Raw genomic sequence first — 18,332 nt, 5'->3', positions numbered from 1 at the left:
ATAGAGACAAAGAAAATAAAGGGGTCGCCCGATAAACGGCAGTTTTGTTCCAAACGTCATCCGACACGTTACACTGATTTCGTTCATTTGCATTACGTTTGTTGGTATCGTTCATTCATTTTAGACTTGGAAGCCTGTCTTGGATAGCTGTAGCTATTTAAGAGCTAGAAGAAGTGTTGTTGCATCTAGATCTATGCTTATGCCTTTTCAAATGACATTAACGTAAGATTAATGTAACATTGGGACCCCCCTCCCGTGAACATTCAAAGTCACCTGACCAACAGATACAGGAAAAGGTGCTCAACTTCACTGGCCATCAGGGAAACGTAGACCAAAACCACAAGGAGCTACCCGCTCAGGCCTGTTAGAATGGCTAGCATTGACGTGACAAGGGACAACAAGCACTGGCCAGGATGTGGGGAGAAGGGAACTCCTGAGCGCTGCTCTGGGAATGTGCGTGGACGCAGCCACCACGGAAAATAGCACGGAGGTTCCTCAAAAACTTAAAAATAGAACTACCACGTGATCCAGCAATTTCATGTCTGGGTATTTATCAGAAAGAAACGAAAACGCTTGAAGTGAAAAGTTCTGTGCACTCCCCGCGTTCACCGCAGCATTATCTACAATGACCAGGACGTGGCGACAACCCAGGTGTCCCTCGGCAGATCAAGGGATGGAGAAGATGTGCTAGAGATATTATTCACCCATAAAAAAGAATGAGGTCTTGCCACTTGCAATGACACGGACAGACCTTCAGTGTATAATGCTAAGTCAGACAAAGACAAAACACCGTGTGATCTCACTTATACGTGGAATCTGAAAAAGAAAAACACCAAAAGCTGAACTCCTAGATAAGGAGAGGAGATTGGTGGTTGCCAGAGGCAGAGGGGTCAGGGGAGCGGGGAGCAAAGATGGTCAGAGTGAAATAAGTAAGCCCTGGGTGTGTAACACACAGCATAGTGACTATAGTTATTCATATATTTAAAAGTCACCTCAATACGACAGATGAGAAACGCCACCCCAGCACAGGTGCTGAGAAGGAAAGGCATGGTGAAGGTCAAGTTCGGAGCTCCTTTACACTGGAAATACTGGGCCAGTTCAGAATCATTTTCATGCTCTTTTATTCCAAAATACCAGAGTATGAGAATGACAGACAGTTCCAGCCAAAACTGGTTCACCAGCATCGTACATATTGGCGGGGAATCTTTGGTTCCGTTTGTGATTCATAACCAAACGACCAGCTTTTGTCCAATAGTTATACAAGGCAAGCCCATTTAATGCTTCTGATCGTAAGAGGAATCTTAAGATTGAGCTCCATACTTTTATTCCTGGAAAAGCTGATATTGAATTGATAGTATTTTAAGGATCCACCCCATCTTAGAACATGAGAAAAGCAACTTCTTTCTAGCATCATCTTCCACTCTTCCTTCTAAGCACACTTCCTTCTGCTATCCCCTATCACCTATCCCTGCTCAACACTACCCGTGCCCCTAGACCTGTGTACACGTCGTGCCTGCTGCTCGTGATTCCGTGTTCCCTCAGGTCCCCGATGCCATCGGCCACCCGCTGCAACTCATTCCTCAAAACCTAGGTCAGGCCTAGAAGCAATGAGACCCCAGTAGCCACGTGCACGCTTAGTGCCCAGGGATCTTGAGTTCTGCACACCATTTCCACTAAAACAAATTAGGGCTCCTGGGAGAGATGGCTAGAACATCTTTTTGCACCAGAAAGTAAGGGAAGGATGAAAATAAGGACAAGGAGCCAGACTGAATGGGCTCGCGCTGGCCAAATCTAGGGCGATTTAAACATCAGAATGAATAATGACAGGAATGGACTAGAACACACAGAAGAAAAAGAAGGATTCAGGAGTCCATCCTGATGCTAAAAATAACTTTGAGGGATGGAGTGGAGGAGAAAGTTGAGCACTTTTTTTTGCAGAAGGATGTCACGTAGTAAATGTCGACTGTAAATCATGTTAAACCATGAATGATAATTGATGATGCAGGCAAGAATCCTCAACAGTTGCTAAAACCACTGGGTAAGAGATAAGACAAACTGACCTCACATGCTTCCTGTTATCTACAGGGAGAAAGACACAACATCCCTCGTGCCAAAATGCTACAATTGGAATCTATCATGAGGAAACCATCAGGCAAATCTAAACCGTGCAACATTCTGCAAACAACTGCCCAGGACTTCTCCAAAGTGTCAATATCCTGTTCTAGAATAAAGGAGACTAATGAGACATGACAGTTAAATGCAATGGGGGATGCCTGAGAGGGTCCTGGATGGGGGGCAGACTGTAAAAGGCACTTCCCCAGGGCCCCTGGGAAGATGTGAATATGGACTGCAGTTGAGACAGTATTGTATCCATGGGTACATTTCCTGAGTATAACAATTCTATTGTGGGGGCAGAGGACAGAGGTCAGCAAACTCCCGCTTGCAGTTCAAATGCAGCCCCCTACCTGCTTTTATACAGCTCTGAGCGAAGCATGGGTGTTTGCCTTTTTTAATGATTATAAAAATTTTTTTTCATATTAATTTCATTGATGTGATTTCATGTGTGAAATGTAGATGAAATCTCAATTGCGTTTGAAATTACATGACGTTCACATTTGGCGCTCATAAATAAAGTTTTATTGGCACACAGCCTCACTACTCATTCATTCCCGGCCCGTCTCTGGCTGCTCTCGCCCTGCAACTGTAGAGTTGTGTCGTGCTGATGAGAGCGCGTGGCCCAGAAAGCCTGGTGTCTGCAACCATATCTTAAGCAGCTCAGAAGACAAAACAGAACAAAACAAAAAAGAATGTGTGTGTGCATACACACGCCTGCTGGTATTTAGAGAGAGAGAGATTCAATGCTAGCAATGGGTCAATTAGGTGCAGGGTGTGTGGGTGTTTATTACACAATCCTTATAATTTTTCACAGAGTCTGAAAATTTCAAAATAAAGAGTTAATAGAAAAGAGCAAACAAGCATGGAAAGTATCTCCTCAAACACACACACACACACACACACACACACACACACACACAGCCAACCTGTCTCAAATGTTCCTTCTTTTCTTCCTGGACAAGCCCGTTATTCTTCCTGGACAAGCCTGTTATTCTCGCCTTCTCCGAGCTCTCCCAAACTTGGTGACACCTGCCTGCTCCCGCTGACATCTTGTGACATCGCAACCGTCTGCTTCTACTTCCCTCTATCCCAGTCACTCCGGGGTTTTCAGACTTTTCTGGAGGCTGTCATGAGCTTCTGCACGTTCCATTCCAAGTTTCAAAAAAAAATCTCCATTTTACAGTGGAACTTGAAATGGAAAACACTGGAAATACCATTGCACCTCGGTTTCCCCCCGGAACAGCAGGCGTCTCACCGGTGGAGGAGCTGACCAACAGCAGGTGAACAAATGCCACCACATGGAGTCCTCGTTATGAGGACCCCTGGGAAATCTCCCGTCCAGTATCGGTACCCAGAAGGGCAGACCTCCCCAGGAGCTAACTGGGGACAGGGACAGAAGGCACTGGTAGCTGACCAAGCTTGCCTCTTCCCCAGTGGCTGCCGGATTTGGGCCCCCGATAGCTAAAAGCGTGTACACGGGTCATGACGGTCTGCATCTTTAGACTCATTCCTGGCGCTGCTTAGGGTCTCCGCCCTTGCTTTTCTCTCTTCTGTCTCTCGCAGTTTTAATATGCTATGATGTTCTATTTTATGTGTCCTGCTAGGCTACCCTAAATCCCTTCTGGAACAAGACCGAGTCTAAGCGAGAAAGGTAAACAGACACCCTGTGCTGGCCTCCTCTTTCTTCCTCCCGTAACTGAACCCCACGGCCTCCTGCACTCCCGAACAACTCAGGCCCGCAGCATCGTCGCCAGCTGCCAGTGGTCGAGGGCGGTCTGGCAACCTGGCAAGGATTCCTGGGATTTATCATTCCCACTGAGATGAGAAGGTGGAGGAAGGGGACGTTTCTTTTCTAAGCAGCCAGAGGTGAGGGCAAAATTCCTGCAGGGGAGGCCAGGCTGTGGAGAGATGCGAAGCGGAAATGGCCACTGGGTCCATCTAAACGCAGGCCCTGGCCTGTGGGACCAGCTTTCCTCCGGGTGGAGGGGAGGTGGCCAGGGAACCAGTGCTGGGCAGGAAGGATGAGTAGAACAAAGTCACCCAAGGCCAGCAGGGAAGAACTGGCGAGACGGGGGAGGAAGACGGAGAAGGACCTGGAGGCAGAACGAGAGGGCGGGTTCTAGAGTCCGGACGGCTGGCTTGGAACTCCAGCTCAGCAACTCGTTAGCTGTTTAGCTTTGTGCAGAATGACTCTCCTCTCCAGGCCTCAGTTTTCTCAGCGGTACAATGGGTAGAATAATACCTACTTCATGGGGGCATTATTAGGACCAAATGAGATCACGCTGGCAAGTGCTGAGCACAGACCCAGAAACATGGAAAGTGCTCGAGAAACCGGGCAGGTCGCTTATCCTCTGCTCCACCGTTATTTTGACTGGAGTAGAGCGTACACGCGGAGGCGTTGTAAAGGAAACGTGTTGTGCGGGATGAAGGCCAGAGCTTTTGAAGGCAAGCAGAAGGTCAAGAAAGAACATCGAGTACGGCTCTGAGACAGGACTCGACAAACGAATGCAGTTTACTTGGGCTGCGATGCTTCCAGATCCTGGTCCAAAATCAGTGCCGCGGTTCACCCCACCTCTCCCCGCTCCGTCTGTTCAACCAGCCCATCATCTGAGCGGCAGCGCTGTTCCTCATTCCTGCGTTTCTCCAGCCGAAACCCTGACTGAGGACACACACGCACACACACGGAAACATACACACGTGCAAACACACGCGGAAACACACACATGCACACACACGCACACACACTCGCACATGAGTGCACACATGCGCACATACACGCACACTCGCAAACACACACACACACACATAAACGCGCACACACATGCACAGGCTCTGCTTTCTTGAGCCATTTTGCACATCTCTTCTGTGAGGGCCTTCAGTGCCCCTCACCTCTCTGGATCACAAAGGTCAGAGCCTCCCAATGGTCCCGCGAACCCAGCCGCTTCCTCCCCGCACCCATCCCCATGTCACAGCTCCCAGCTCCAAGGCCCTAGGAAGGCACCTCCAAGGGAACAACAGGGCTGGCCCCTGGGCCCTTGAAGTGCAGGCCATGCCCGCTCTCGACTGGCAGAGCTGGTCTAGGATCAGACGGCAAACTCCAGGGATTCCTCCTCTCCCTTTTCTCCAGACCCCAGCCCCATGCCGGGCCACAAACCCGGGGAAGCTGCCTGCTTTTGAGGCCCCAAGCTTGCCCGCGGGGCCTCCCCAAGGTGTAGGTGTTTGTGGGTGGGGGAGGGAGCACAGCCCTAGATTCTCGCCTCCGCTGAACTTCCACGCATCCTTCAAGACCTATCTCCAGTCCGCCCACTCAAAATCCACTCCCCTCCTCCCTGGCCCTTCCAGCCTTGTACAAGTACGACAACCACCAGTGACACTCTGCCTCGGAATTACTTGACTGGGAATAGACCTCCTCGTCTCCCATCCTTAAAGCCTGGCTTTGTGGGAACCATGTGTCAGCCATGGGAGTTGGGGCTGTGCGCTTAACATTTTCAGTCCCAGGTTCCCTCATCAGAACCACAAGGTCAGCGACCTTCGCCTGCAGGACTGTCGGAGGAGGAATGTGGCACACAGCTGGCCTAGGATCATAGCTCACGAGCGGCCAGACTTTTAAAACAAGCCAGCCACCCTGGCTGGCTCTCCGGTCACCTCCCACTCACACCTCCATCCCCAGCAGCACGGCTTCCACCACGAAACCGCCCGTGGCCAGGACACAGAGCCCGTGCCCTGCGCGAGCCCGGCAGCTCTCAGTCCTCCCACTTCTCTGTCGCCGCTGGGCCCCTGCTGCCCATGCCTTCCTGGGGCCTCAGCTGCATCCATTCACCTGCTTCGTGTCCCCTACGCCCAGGCCCGTCCTCGGCTGACCCGCATGCGCCGGCCTCCCCCGAACAGCCCACCTGTGCGTCTCACAGGCACGGGCACCTGCAGCTCGCTCACCCCAGCTGAACTCACCCTCACCGTTCCCCTGGCCACCTCTCCGCACGTGTTAGCAGACGTCCCCCCAGACACGGAAGCCCACTGCATTCACTTCCTATCACTTCTTAATGAACTGTCACAATACTGTGGCTTCAAACACCACCTGCTGATTATCTCACAGTTCCGGAGGTCAGCGGTCCTAAAAACCAAGGTGTCGGCAGGGCTGAGTTCCTTCTGGAACTTGCAGGAAGATTCTACTTCCTTGCGAATTCTAGCTTCTAAAGGCTGCCTGCATTCCTTGGCTCCTGGCTCCTTCTCTTATCTTCAAGGCCAGCGGGATAACATCTTCCCATCTTTTCTGAGTCTGACTCTCTTGCCTCCCTCCTATAAGAATGCTTGTAATTCCACGGGGCCCATCCTGATAATCCAAGATAATCTCCCTATCTCAAGAGCCTTAATGTATCCCCTCTGGAGAGTCCCTTTGGCCACCTACGAGGACATATACACGGGATCCAGGGGTTAGGACATAGCCATCCCCAGGGGGGCCATTATTAGGGCTACTATACTTCCCTCCCTCCATCTGCTCTGAGCCTCTAGGCATCCCTCCAGTGACAGAAAAAATGTTGACCCATCTCCCTTCCATAGGCAATGTTTCCATCTGAACCTTCTCGGTGTTAGAATAGCTTGTCCACTACGCCTCATTGCTACTCTAGAGTCGACCAGCTCTCCAGTAGGGCCCTCCCACCAGGTTTTCAAGGATGTTAACGTCTCTCTCTGAACAAAGCTCCCTGCACCTGTGTCTGCCGGCAGCCAAACCCTCTCAACTCCTGTCTCTCCTCCACTGATCTCACTCGGATCTGACTTCTGAGAAGCGGCTCTACCGGTTACCCGGGTTCTAACAGCGCTCCCACCTCACTGCTCTCTCGAAGGGCTTCACCGCGGCACCATCGACTACTGAGGCCAGATCACTGTTTGTTGTACGAGGCCGTCCTGTGCATTATGAAACGTTTAGCAGCATTCCCAGCCTCTGCCATCTCGATGCCAGAAGTGTATCCCCATCCCAAGTTGTGATGGCCAAAAATGTCTCCAGACGTTACCAAATGTCCAGAGTGGAGGGAGAAGCAAAGCGCCCCAGGTCGAGAACCAGTGTTTGACAGGAACGGGTCTTGCTAAGGTGGCTGGTGACTTCCCTCGCACCAACTCCAGCAGACACTTCGGAGCCCTTCTCTTGCTTGGTTTCCTGGCAGAATTTGCCACTGTTGGCCATTCTGACCTCCCCCCCTCTCAGGCTGCAATTCCTGCCACCCTTGCGGGATCACTCCCCTCCCGGGCCGCTAACCGTGGATGTTCCTCAAAGCTCACCGAGGTCCTGTCCACCTTTCATTCACCTGTTCTCCCTGGGGGCTGCCCTCCGCACCCCCTGCCCCACGGACACCCACGCACACCCACGCACAGGTAACTCAGGAAGTGACATCTCCAAACCTCCTTTCCAAGCTCCACACCCATGTAGCTAACTGCCTAGTTAACACGGCCCCTGGAGACCTTGCTGTCACTCCAAAGTCAGCCAGTCCAGAACCAGAATAGGGATCTTGCCCTCCACCCAGGCCCTGCCCTGCATTCCACTTCTCAGAGATGCCTTCCTGACCTGCTGAGAGCAGAACACTGAAGGGCTTGCTCTGGCCAATTCCCTCTCCCTCACTTAGGCCAATCAATCTGTTTCCAAGTCACTATCGCTCATCCCTGAAATAGGTCACAGACCAGTTCACTTGCCTCCACGCCACCACCCCACCCTAGCTCAAGCCTCCACCATCATCACCATAGAGAATGACCATAGCCCTCTAACTGGACTGTGGGCATCCATTCTCCACACCAATGACCGCCCCCCCATCTGTTCTCCAGGCTGCAGCCAAAGTCACCCTTTCAAAACATAAAGGAAACTTCTCATTGTTCTTAAAGAGCAAAAGTCCCAGTTTGGTCTACTGGGCCCTATACATCCAAGCTTCTGTCTCCCCCTCCCAGTCCCTATGTTTGCTACCCTCCAGGCACAATGACCTTCTTCTAGCCTTGTAAATGTGCCAACCTCTTTCTCCTGCCACAGGGCCTTTGCACATGCTGTTCTGTCTACCTGGAGGGCATTCTCTCCCCTTAATCCCAGCTCCACTATCAGGAAGCCTTCCCTGACCTCTGGCCACATCAGTTCCTCTGGTTGTTCCCTTTTCTCCTAGCCTCACTGTCTCTTCATCACCCAAATCATGATTTTACATCTCTTTATCTTATTCTTTGATTCATTCCAGCTTCCCCACAATAAGCTCTATGAGGGCAGGACTGATGTCTGATCTGGCCCATCACTGTATCTCACAGGCCAGTTCAGTGCCCAGCCCAGCATAAAGGAGCCCCACAAGAAAGGTTTAATTAATGGCTAATGAATCATCTTTCCACTCTCTAGCCTGACTTTCTCTACTGGCCCTGCCTTCTTCCATCTCTGTTCAAACTTGACTCCCGAGAGCCCAGAGTCATCCCTGACAGTCCTTCCTCTTCAGATCGTTACAAACCCTCTTTCTCACCTCCACATCCCATCCATTAATAAACCTCGGAGATTCTCCTTTCTAAGTCTCTTGCAGATGTGCCTGCCTCTACCACCTGAGCTGAAACCAGCATCTTTTCTGACCTGAGCCCCCCACCCAGGCCTCCTACCCATCCCGGTTCTCCATTCTGCAACCTAACCTCCCCATTCTGCAAGGCTTCCCCTGGCCTGCAGGAGAAGCGGCACCTACCCTGACTTATGAAACGTGGTGTGATCTGCCCCTGCCCCCTTCTCTGATTTCTCACCACACTGACTCCCGGGCTCATTGCTAGCAAAGCACTGGACCTGTTGGAGTTTCTCTCGCTCAGCTGTTCTGTGTGCCTACAGCATTCTTCCGTGCCCCGTCCCCCAACTGCTACTCATTCCTCCAGTCTCAAGCTGAAAGGAACCCTGCCCAAACCCTTCAAATAGGCCAACGACAACAACAATGATAGCTGATATTCACTGCATGCTTCCCGAAGGCAGGCACGGTTCTAAAGACTTCACAGTGTTAACCTATTTCATTTCCACCATCAACTACGACTGTTCTGTTACAGAACAGCCACACGGAGGTTAAATGATTCGTCCGAGGTCACATTTGATAGTAAATAGCACAGCTGGCTGACACAATGAACTTGGGCTCCAGGCCCCAGATCCTCGAGCACCACGAACACCACCGTCTCCCTCTGCTCCTAGAGGGTCCTGTCTTCCCCCTTCCGTAGCAGTGATCACGTGTGCACATACCTGGCCAGTACCTGTTGTCCCCACCAGACCATCCACTCCCTGATGGCAGGGGCCATGGTTCCTCTGGCACTCAGCCCAGCACCTGGCATCACTGCTTTTTGGGCTGAATGTCATGCTCTGCATTCCCACAGCCCCCAGATCCAAGTCACCCACTCCAGAGGAGGGCCTGGGTAAACCCTTTGTCAATGCCACAGAATGGCCCGCCAGACACACACACATGAACATTCACGGGGACATCGCCCTGAGTTCTGCCTGGCAGGCTGGCCACGGGCTCCCTACAGCCCCACTACCGATTCTGCCGACCCCAGCCAGACGGGCCCCTCAGCACGGCCCTGAGCCACCCAGGGTGGCAAACCACTCAGCCAGGGCAAGGGGATAGCAAGATTCATCATCCCTGCATCCTGGACTAATGGCAGAAAAGCTCTCGGGCCAGGCTGGGCCAGCGTATGGCTCCCCCTGCTGGTTTCCTTCCACGCTCTCGTTAGCACCCTCTCCCAAGGCACAGGCCAGGGGACACTCACCAGCCAGGAGAAGAAGCCAGCTGATTTGTCCTGGGTGGAGATCTGCCCCTCATAGGGGCCGAAGATGTGGCCCTTGGGGATGACCTCATTTATGCATCGCACGTCATTCTCCCCACTGGCTTCCTTGACCACCTCCATGCCCTGCGGGATGGTGAGGGCAGCCCTGTCTGGGATGCCCACGGGCACTGGCGTGTCGGACACAAACACTGGGGGACCGTGGTTCGGGCACTCATCCACAAAGTACTCCTGGCAGGACTCGCAGACTGAAGGGACGGAAAGAGCGAAAGAGCCTCAGTTGCTGCAGGGAGGCAGGACGCCCACGGCGGAGGCTGAGGGGCTGCAGGGAGGCCCCCCCTGAGGATGGCATCGGGCGGGAAAAGCACACTGCGTGGGACTCACGAGTCCCGGCCCTGGCTCCACCCCAGCCAGCCACAGGCCCCTGCGTCTTCAGTGGTAATAACCCACTACCCTCCCTGGGGGCTCAGCAGACATGCCTGCCAAGGCGAAGGAGGTCAGTAGCTCCCTGGGTTTTAAGTTTACAGCACAGCTTTGGGGTCAGATGGGTCTGGGTTGGAACCACAACTATGTGCGCATGCGGGCTGTGGGACCCGAGGCAGGGTCCTGAGCCCCCAGCAAGCCTCAGTGTCCTCACCTGGAAAATGGGACCAATAAGAGCCACCTCGGTGGTTAAGGGTGAGGGCTAACTGAAGCCCAGACCCGCGTCCAATACATCATGGGCGAGGGCCTATCATCAGTCTTACGGCTGCAAATTCCCAAGCAGAGATGGGATGGGGGGGTGGGAGCAGGGTGAAGGGGTGAAGGGAGGAGAAAGCCAGGAACAGCCCCAGGCTCCACTTACACCAGAAGTCCACTTGCTGGAAGCTTTTAGGCATGATGAGCTCACGCTTCCCCTTCAGTTTCTTGGGCTCCACTTCCATGGTTGAGGGGTCTGGTCTCCTAGAGCTGGCCAGGCCAGGGGCCAGTAAAGGAAGCAGAGAAGCTATCAGAGAGTGGGAGACTGGTGGGCAGAGGGGCCGTGGACACAGCCAGGAGGCCACGGGGACGCAGGGATGCGGGGCGGGCGGAGGAGTCCCAGCCAGGCTGCCGGTTCCGCAGGGGATCGTGAAAAGGTAGGAGTTCTGAGCCCTGGGCCTAGGCCTTCCAGGGCCAGTGCGTGGGTTCTTCCAGTCTTCTAGAGCCTGCCCTCACTCACATCTGCTCCCAGGAGCTGCCCGGAGCAGGTGAAGGGCGGTGGGCCCGGAGTGGGAACTCTCCCCCAGGGCGTCCAACCAACCCAGCCCAGAGATTCCCCGCTTCTCCCTCTCCTGCCCCCACTTAAGGGCCTCACCAGGGCTGGCCATACTCCTGGTCTCGGAGTGGTGAGCAGACCTCGGTCTTCACCACGGTCACCATATCCCCCACGGCCGCCTTGGTCTGCGCCAGGCACTCCTTCATGTTGTCAGTCATTCTGTCCTGGGGACGGAAGGCGGGACCAGCACAGGACGAGGATCAAAGAGACAGGGGAAGAAGGGTGAGTGTCAGAGAGGGCAAGCGGGGACCGGGGTCCCGTGGAGTCTGGTTACCCTCCCTGCCATCCCCAGAGGAAGCGCTTGAGAACAGAGACAACAAAAACAGCTGTAGCCTGGCCAAGAGGAAATGCCATTTCTATCCCGGGCTGGTCCTGGGGACGACTGGAGCCACCAGCCCCATGGGGTCAGAGGCCTAGGGGCAGCTCAGGCCAGGGGGCAGGACTGGATAGCACAGCCGGGACCCCAAGACCAAAGGGCAAAGGGTATGAAGAATCCACAGGAGTCTCCGCACAAAAGTCTGCAATGGGGAACAGGGGAGGGACCGACTCAAGTCCAGCTGGGGCCAAGGGGGACTGGCAGATGACATGAGCCCTCAGCGCCCGGCTGCGCGGCCCCCTCACCCAGAGGCTGCCAGGGAATGCAGCCAGGCCCGCTGCGCCAGCTCAGAGCAGGTACAGGCGGGGCCTGGGGGTCCTGGTGTGGGCCGGCGGGCCAGCCCCGACTCCAAGCCCCACCCGCTCTCTCTAGGGGAGTCTCCCCAGCCCGCGGCTTACCGCCCTCCTCCACCACCGCGCCAGGCTTCAGCCCCTCCCTCGGCACCCCGGGGTCCTCATGCCAAGCCCGGGGACACTCTTCGGGCCAGGGCGGCGCGCGGCTCGGGCTGGGACCGCGCTCGCGGCCCGGGACTGGGCGAGCAGCGTGTGTGACTCACTACCCGGGGCCCCGCTGGCCACACCCCTGCTCCTCGGCTAATCAGCCCCCTGCTCCCCACCGGGGCCCCAAAGCCGGCGGCGGCTGGGAGGGGTGCGGGGAAACACGACGGCCTGCCCCCTCCTCCGAGCCGGCGGGGCCGGGGGGCGCGCGGAGGGGGGCGGGGGCTGCCCGGGCAGGCCGAGCCGCCCCGCCCCGGCCCCCCGGACGCTCGCCCCCCCGCCCCCGCCGCCCCGCGGGGCGTCCCGCCCGCGTGTCCGGCGGGGAAAGTGTGAGGTCCCGCGGCCGGGCGCAGGGGCTGCGCGGGGGCCGGGGAGGGCGCGGGCCGCTCTCTCCCTCTCACCAACCTTCCCGGCGGGGAGCTCCCTGCCCTGCCCGGCCCGGCCCTGCCCAGCGCCGCCCCCCGCCCGCCAGGCCCGGCATTCCTTGCGGGGGCATGTGGCTTCTTGCCGGCCCCGGGGGCACGCAGTTGGCTGGCGGCCGGGAGGGGGGCGCGCGGGGAGCGGGAGGGAGCGGGCGCCCGGGAGGGGCGGCGGCCGGGGGCCCGCCCGAGGGCGGGGGAGTCCAGCCCCCAGCGGGCCGGGGCGCGGGGCGCCGGGCGGGCGTCTGGGGTGGCCGGGAGCGCTGGGGGCGAGGCGGGGGGCGGCCGGGCCCGGAGTGGGCGGGCGTGGGGAACGGGTTGGCGACGTGCGCGGGCAGTGCCCCGCGCTCCCTTCCTGCGGCTGCAGCGGACTCGCTGCGGCTGCGGCGCGGCCTGAGGCGAACCGGGCGACACCGATCCCTGCTCGCTGGGCGCGCCGCACGCCGCCTCGGCCCACCTGCACGGTCCAGGGTGGGGACCCGGCGCCTGGGGCGGCGTTGGGGGGAGGGTGACCGACCTCCTGGCCTAGGGAATAGCCCCCAGCCACCAGTCAGGGGACTTGAGGTCACCGAGGCAGGAACCTAGGGCGGGAAGATGTTGAGGGACTCCCCCAAGGTCACACAGTCCATTCCTGATGGAGTCTAGACTGGAGCCTGGGGCCTGCTCTGAGTAAATTGGAAACAGGAGAACTCCCAGATTCAAGCGTTATGTTTCAGGTCTGGTTCACCTCCATACCACACTCTCAGCCCAGCCTCTTCCAGAAGGATCACCCTGGGGTAGGATCAGGCAGTCCACCAGTCCAGCTGCCAGGTGGGGCCAGGTCCTGTGGATTTGTAAAGGATCACTAAACACTTCCTTCCCTGAGGAGCACTGCTCACTCCCATGGGCAACCTTCACTCACAACACATCCTGAGGTCCATAAGTCTGGTGGTTAGAGGCCTAGGTCCCCAAAGGGGCACTGCCTGTGTTCAAATCCCAGTGATTGGCTATGTGACCCCGCCGGGTGTTAGGGACTGAGAGTTTATGTGCTCTCCCACCCTAACTCATATGTTGATGCACTTACCCCTAATGTGACTATATTTGGACACAGGGCCTAGGAGGAGGTGATAAAGGTTAAATGAGGTCATAAGGGTGGAGCCCTAATCCAAAAGGAAGAGAAACCAGAGCTCTCTCTGTCTCTCTACCAGGTAAGGACGAGAAAGCATCAGTATGCAAACCAGGAACAGAACTCTCCCCCAGGAACTGAACTGACTTGCACCTTGGTCTTGGACTTCCCAGCCTCCGGAACTGTGAGAAAGCAATTTTGGTTAGGCCAGCCTGTCCGTGGCATTTTGTTACGGCAGCCTGAGCCGACTGAGACAGCCGCTTACCCAGCTTCTCTCTGCTCTCATGTGTACATTTGCACAATGTGGCCAGCGTTCGAGTCTATCACAGACATTGCCGTGTGGAAACGGACAAAGATGAGTCTGGAGGGGGTTAGGCACAGTCTCTGCATAGCTGCACGTGAAGAAAGCTGATCGGGAAGGTGGGTACGAGTGACCTCATGAAGGGGTGGCCTTGAATTCTCTCCACTGAGTTGGATTTGTTTTTTTAAGTCAATCATTTGCAGACTCTGGCACTGTATGAGAACAGACTGCTTGGGATTATTTTGTATATCGCCTCCTCTGGCCCCTCCATCCTTCACTCGCATGCCCCCACCACACCCCCATGCCACCTCCACCCTGCCACGGTGCCTCTGAACTTGCTGTGTCCTCTACTTGGAACACACCTGAAAAACTCACTGTCGCTCTCCTGCCCCACCCCCGGCCGCCATAATACCCTTTCCAGCCCCATGTCCATTTCCTTGTGGCACTTGTCGCCCTTAGAACAGTCTTTTGTTAGCAAGATCATTTGATTGACACCCGTTTCCCATAACAGATTATAAGTTCCACGAGGGCAGGCTCTTTTGCTCTGAGTAGCCAGCACTCGTAACCGTGCCTGGTACCAGGGCAGAACTAGTGAAAGGTAAGCACCGTGCTAGGGCATACACTTTCAGGAGACACCCCCTCTCCAGGTCCTGCACTTGCAGGCATGGCACCCGAAAGCGAACACATCCTCGAATTTGGCACCTTAGGTGCCTTCTTGCCTCACCCTGGTCTCAGCCTTGCCTACAACAGTGCATTTTCAATATTTACCAAATGAATGACCAAATGACCCATGTCACAATTCACACCCACACCCCCATAGGTCCTGCTGCCCCTACTGAGAATCTCAACTCTTCAAGAGCTCTCAGAAGGGAAGACAGGGTGGGCAGGTTATTGTTTTTGAATCCTCTTTTCTTCGGGGCGCTCTCAGTGATCTCGGCCAGGCAAGGTGGGTGGCCCGGTGGGTGCGGCTGGCGTGGAAAGGCAGTGAGGTGCAGCGGAGAGTGTGATGGAATGAGACTCGTGAGTCCTGGACCTGAACCTGATAGGAAGTCATAAAGTGTACCCTGTGGGCATGCGCACATCACTTAAACTCACCAGCCCTTAGTGTCTTCCTTGGTAAAGTGGAAATCGTCATAATTGCCAGGTAATCCCCGCGAGGAATAAATGAGGTAAAGGCTGGGGCGAGGCCTTGGGAAGAGCCAAGGGCTATGGGCCTGTAAAGGATATTAGTATTAAACTGGCCACCCAGAGGCAAGGGGTGAACAGGAAGAAGATGGGGGGGGGACCCAAAAAGGGGAAGGGAAAGAGGGAAAAGCAGCAGTAAGAGAATAAGGATAGAAGGGAAGAGGGAGAGAAGGGAGGGAGAGAGGAACAGAGACATGCAGCCACTTGTCTGAGTCTTGAATGGAAAACCATCCCCTCTGAGAAAAACATTCATTTATATCTCAAAGTAGAGATGTCTACTGGCCATTTCCTTTCATATCTGGTTTTTCATTTACATGCCACCTTCATCATGTAAAAGAATCGTGATGATTTGTAACACGAACACATAATACTCAACGAGACAGAGATTTCATGGAGAAACATTGATGCCAATTACACCAAGAATCTGTTGTAATATGGCTCATGATCTAGCCGCCCATTCAGTTCTGAGCCTCCTGGCAGCTAGAGCAAAAAGGGAAATACGATGGGTTACAGAATACTCAGTATTTGACACTTATTTATTGACTGCACCATGAAGTTCTCCCCATTCTTGCAGGAGTGCAGCTGCCTGGTGAACCAGCACCGAGACTCACTTGCATGACTGAGATGCATTACAACTCCCTCCTGCGTCTGTCATGAAGGCTGTGGGGACAGGGTGGGATGTGGCAGGACTTCCATATGGGAAGAGAGAGAGAGAACACCCCAGGCTGGTGTCCTTCATTGGGTCCATCTCAGCGGGCACCCGTAAAACCTGAGCCAGTTGAAGCTCCAGCAGCCATGCCTGCAGTCTGCTCTGGACCTGTTCGCCCAGGGAGGGGCCTGGGGGAGGAGTGGTCAGCAGGCCTCACGGAGGACTGAGAGCTGCTGGCAATGCTCCCTCCCAGCTGGCTCCTCTGAGTCTGCACACGCAGAGATTAGGCATGTTGCAAACCCAGCAATGAGATGCAAACCCAAGAGGAGGGGGCAGAATGCAATGGAGGAGGCAACAGCTCTGTTTTCACCCTTGGCGGGATGCCAGGGTCCTGGAATGCCCGGCAGCCGATGTGGCCTGAGGACTGGGAATCCGTGCCCACTTGGTATCCCTAGCGGCTGGCACCCTGAGAATGTGACGGGTCCACGCCGGTCCCAGCACCGCATCCTGTGTTGTTCCCTCTGATAACCAAGGGACATGAGATCAGACGGCTAGCCCCAGTCACACAGGGACCCGGGCTGGCTATCCCGAGCTCTGGGTTTCGGTCCTGGCTGAGCTGTAAACTTTTTAAGGTGACCTTGTGCCAGTTCCTTCCTGCCTTGCCCCGAGCCTCAGTTTCCCCTTCTTGAAAAATAAAAGGTCCAACATGGGTCTTAACAGTAAAACCAGGCTCACGGAGGAAGAGCACAGAATTATTACAGGGAGTTGCTGAATTATATGCCCAACATATAGACAGAATCAATTATATGCCTTTAACTTACAGGTAAGATGGATTTGTAAATGTATGTAGATACTTTTAAGATGAACAAATGATAGATTTATTTTAAAATGTTATTGAATTCATAGAAGCCGAATGTCACCATGCCACCATGTCACCATTTGGTTAATCAAATGATACCAGCACAGCCACTTACAAGCTAGGTAACCTTGAGAAAATCAACCACCACTCCTACCTTAGTTTCCCCACCTGTCCAATGGAACTGAGATCAGAACTGATCTCATGGGCTGTTTTACACAGCGTAACGCCTGGCATATAATAAGCACTCTGGAAAGACGAGTTCTTATTGTCGTTCATTTTATTTGTTGTTTTCAAGTAGAGCAGGCATCAGGTGGGCACACTGATGAAAATTTTTTGACATTTAAAAAGGGGGCCTTTATAAGCAGTTACTACCTTTAGGAGAGGAACACTTTTAAAAAATCTATACTACAAAGATGCTTATCCCAACAGAAAAGAAAAAAAAGAAAAAGGAAAATAATATTTAAAAAGCAATTTGTAAAAGAAGACAAATGGCCAATATGCTTTATGGAAAACCACAAAACTTGAATACCCAAATAAATATAGATTAAAATAAACATAATTTTTCCTCTATTAGGTTAGCAAAGATGAAAACATCTCAATAATATTCCAAGTTGGCAAGAGTGTGGGGAAAATACCCTACATACCCTCCTGGTTGGAAAAATTAATTGGTACGACCTTTCTGGAGGGTGATTTGGCCACACATATCAAAAGACTTGAAATGAGCAAAACCTTCGTAGGAGCCACCCCAGACCTAGGAATTTCTCCTAAGGACATAATTAAGTAGTGTGCAAAGAGACGTCCACAAGGCTATCCTCTGCAGCACTGTTTTTAGCAGCAAACCCAAAAAACAAACAAAAACAAACAAAAAAAAACCATACAGGGAAAAATGTACACCTTGAAAACAGGAGAGCCGTTAATATACAGCACACAGTGAAATATTAGATGGCAATTAACAATGCTTTAGAAGAATATTTATTGACACAGAAACACATGCTCCACATATTGTTGATGAAAAGCAAAAGTCACTAAGTGAAAGAGGATAATTTGAAAAGCTCCCTGCTGTATGATTTCAACTCTATGACATTCTGGAACAGGCAAAACTATGGAGGCAGTAAAAACGGTTCAGTGGTTGCTCAGGGTTAGCAGGAGGGAGGGATGAACAGGCAGGAGCACAGGGGATTTGTAGGGCAGGGGAACTACGCTGTGTGATACCGTAATGGTGGGTACATGTCATCATACATTTGTCTAAACCCATAGAATGTCCAGCACCACCAGGGAACCTTGATGTAAACCACGGACTCCGGCCGATAACGACGGGTCAGTGCGGATGCATCAGTTGTAACAAACATACCACTCTGCTCACTCTCCCACGGCGGGGGCGACAGCGGGTGTGTGGGGACAGGGAGACTGTGAAAGCTCCATGCTTTCCCCCTCACGTTACTGTGAATCTAGAACTTCTCTAGAAAGTAAAATCTATTTTTAAAAGTGAAAAATTGTGAAAAGATAGATACAAAGTAATCCCATTTTAGAAATACATACACATATGGATTTGCACACACAGGTCTGGGAGGATGTATTCTGGGGGATCGCTTGTGGTTACTTGGCACAGTGTGTTAAATAGAGTTTCTCTTCTTTTTGCTTAGGAGGGAAAAAAATGTCACTTAAAAACTCTTTCAAGGAACTCTTTAGCATCATTTAATTTAGGAATGGCTAGAGAAGCTAATGTCTAAGGCTCTGCCATCCTTACCCACTTGTCCCTGGATGCTGAGACCCAACC

General features: G+C 53.7%; 1 protein-coding gene across 2 annotated transcripts in view; it reads right to left on the bottom strand.

Annotated features, from left to right (window-relative positions):
- The window catches only part of PRDM11 (PR/SET domain 11), a 45,842-nt gene extending 34,520 nt beyond the window's left edge, over positions 1 to 11,322 (bottom strand). For both annotated transcript variants that reach the window (XM_040638987.1, XM_040638989.1), the window contains exons 1-3: positions 11,204 to 11,322; positions 10,715 to 10,818; positions 9,856 to 10,118 (exon numbers count right to left, since the gene is read on the bottom strand). In XM_040638987.1, coding sequence (XP_040494921.1) covers positions 9,856 to 10,118; positions 10,715 to 10,818; positions 11,204 to 11,322 — 486 coding nt within the window. The remainder of the gene's footprint in view (positions 1 to 9,855; positions 10,119 to 10,714; positions 10,819 to 11,203) is intronic.
- Positions 11,323 to 18,332: the final 7,010 nt, after the last annotated feature.

Source organism: Ursus maritimus, unplaced genomic scaffold, assembly GCF_017311325.1.
Source record: "Ursus maritimus isolate PB19 unplaced genomic scaffold, ASM1731132v1 scaffold_23, whole genome shotgun sequence".
NCBI lineage: Eukaryota > Metazoa > Chordata > Mammalia > Carnivora > Ursidae > Ursus > Ursus maritimus.
Note: the sequence above shows the minus strand (reverse complement) of the source record. Positions and strands in the feature narration are given on the sequence as shown.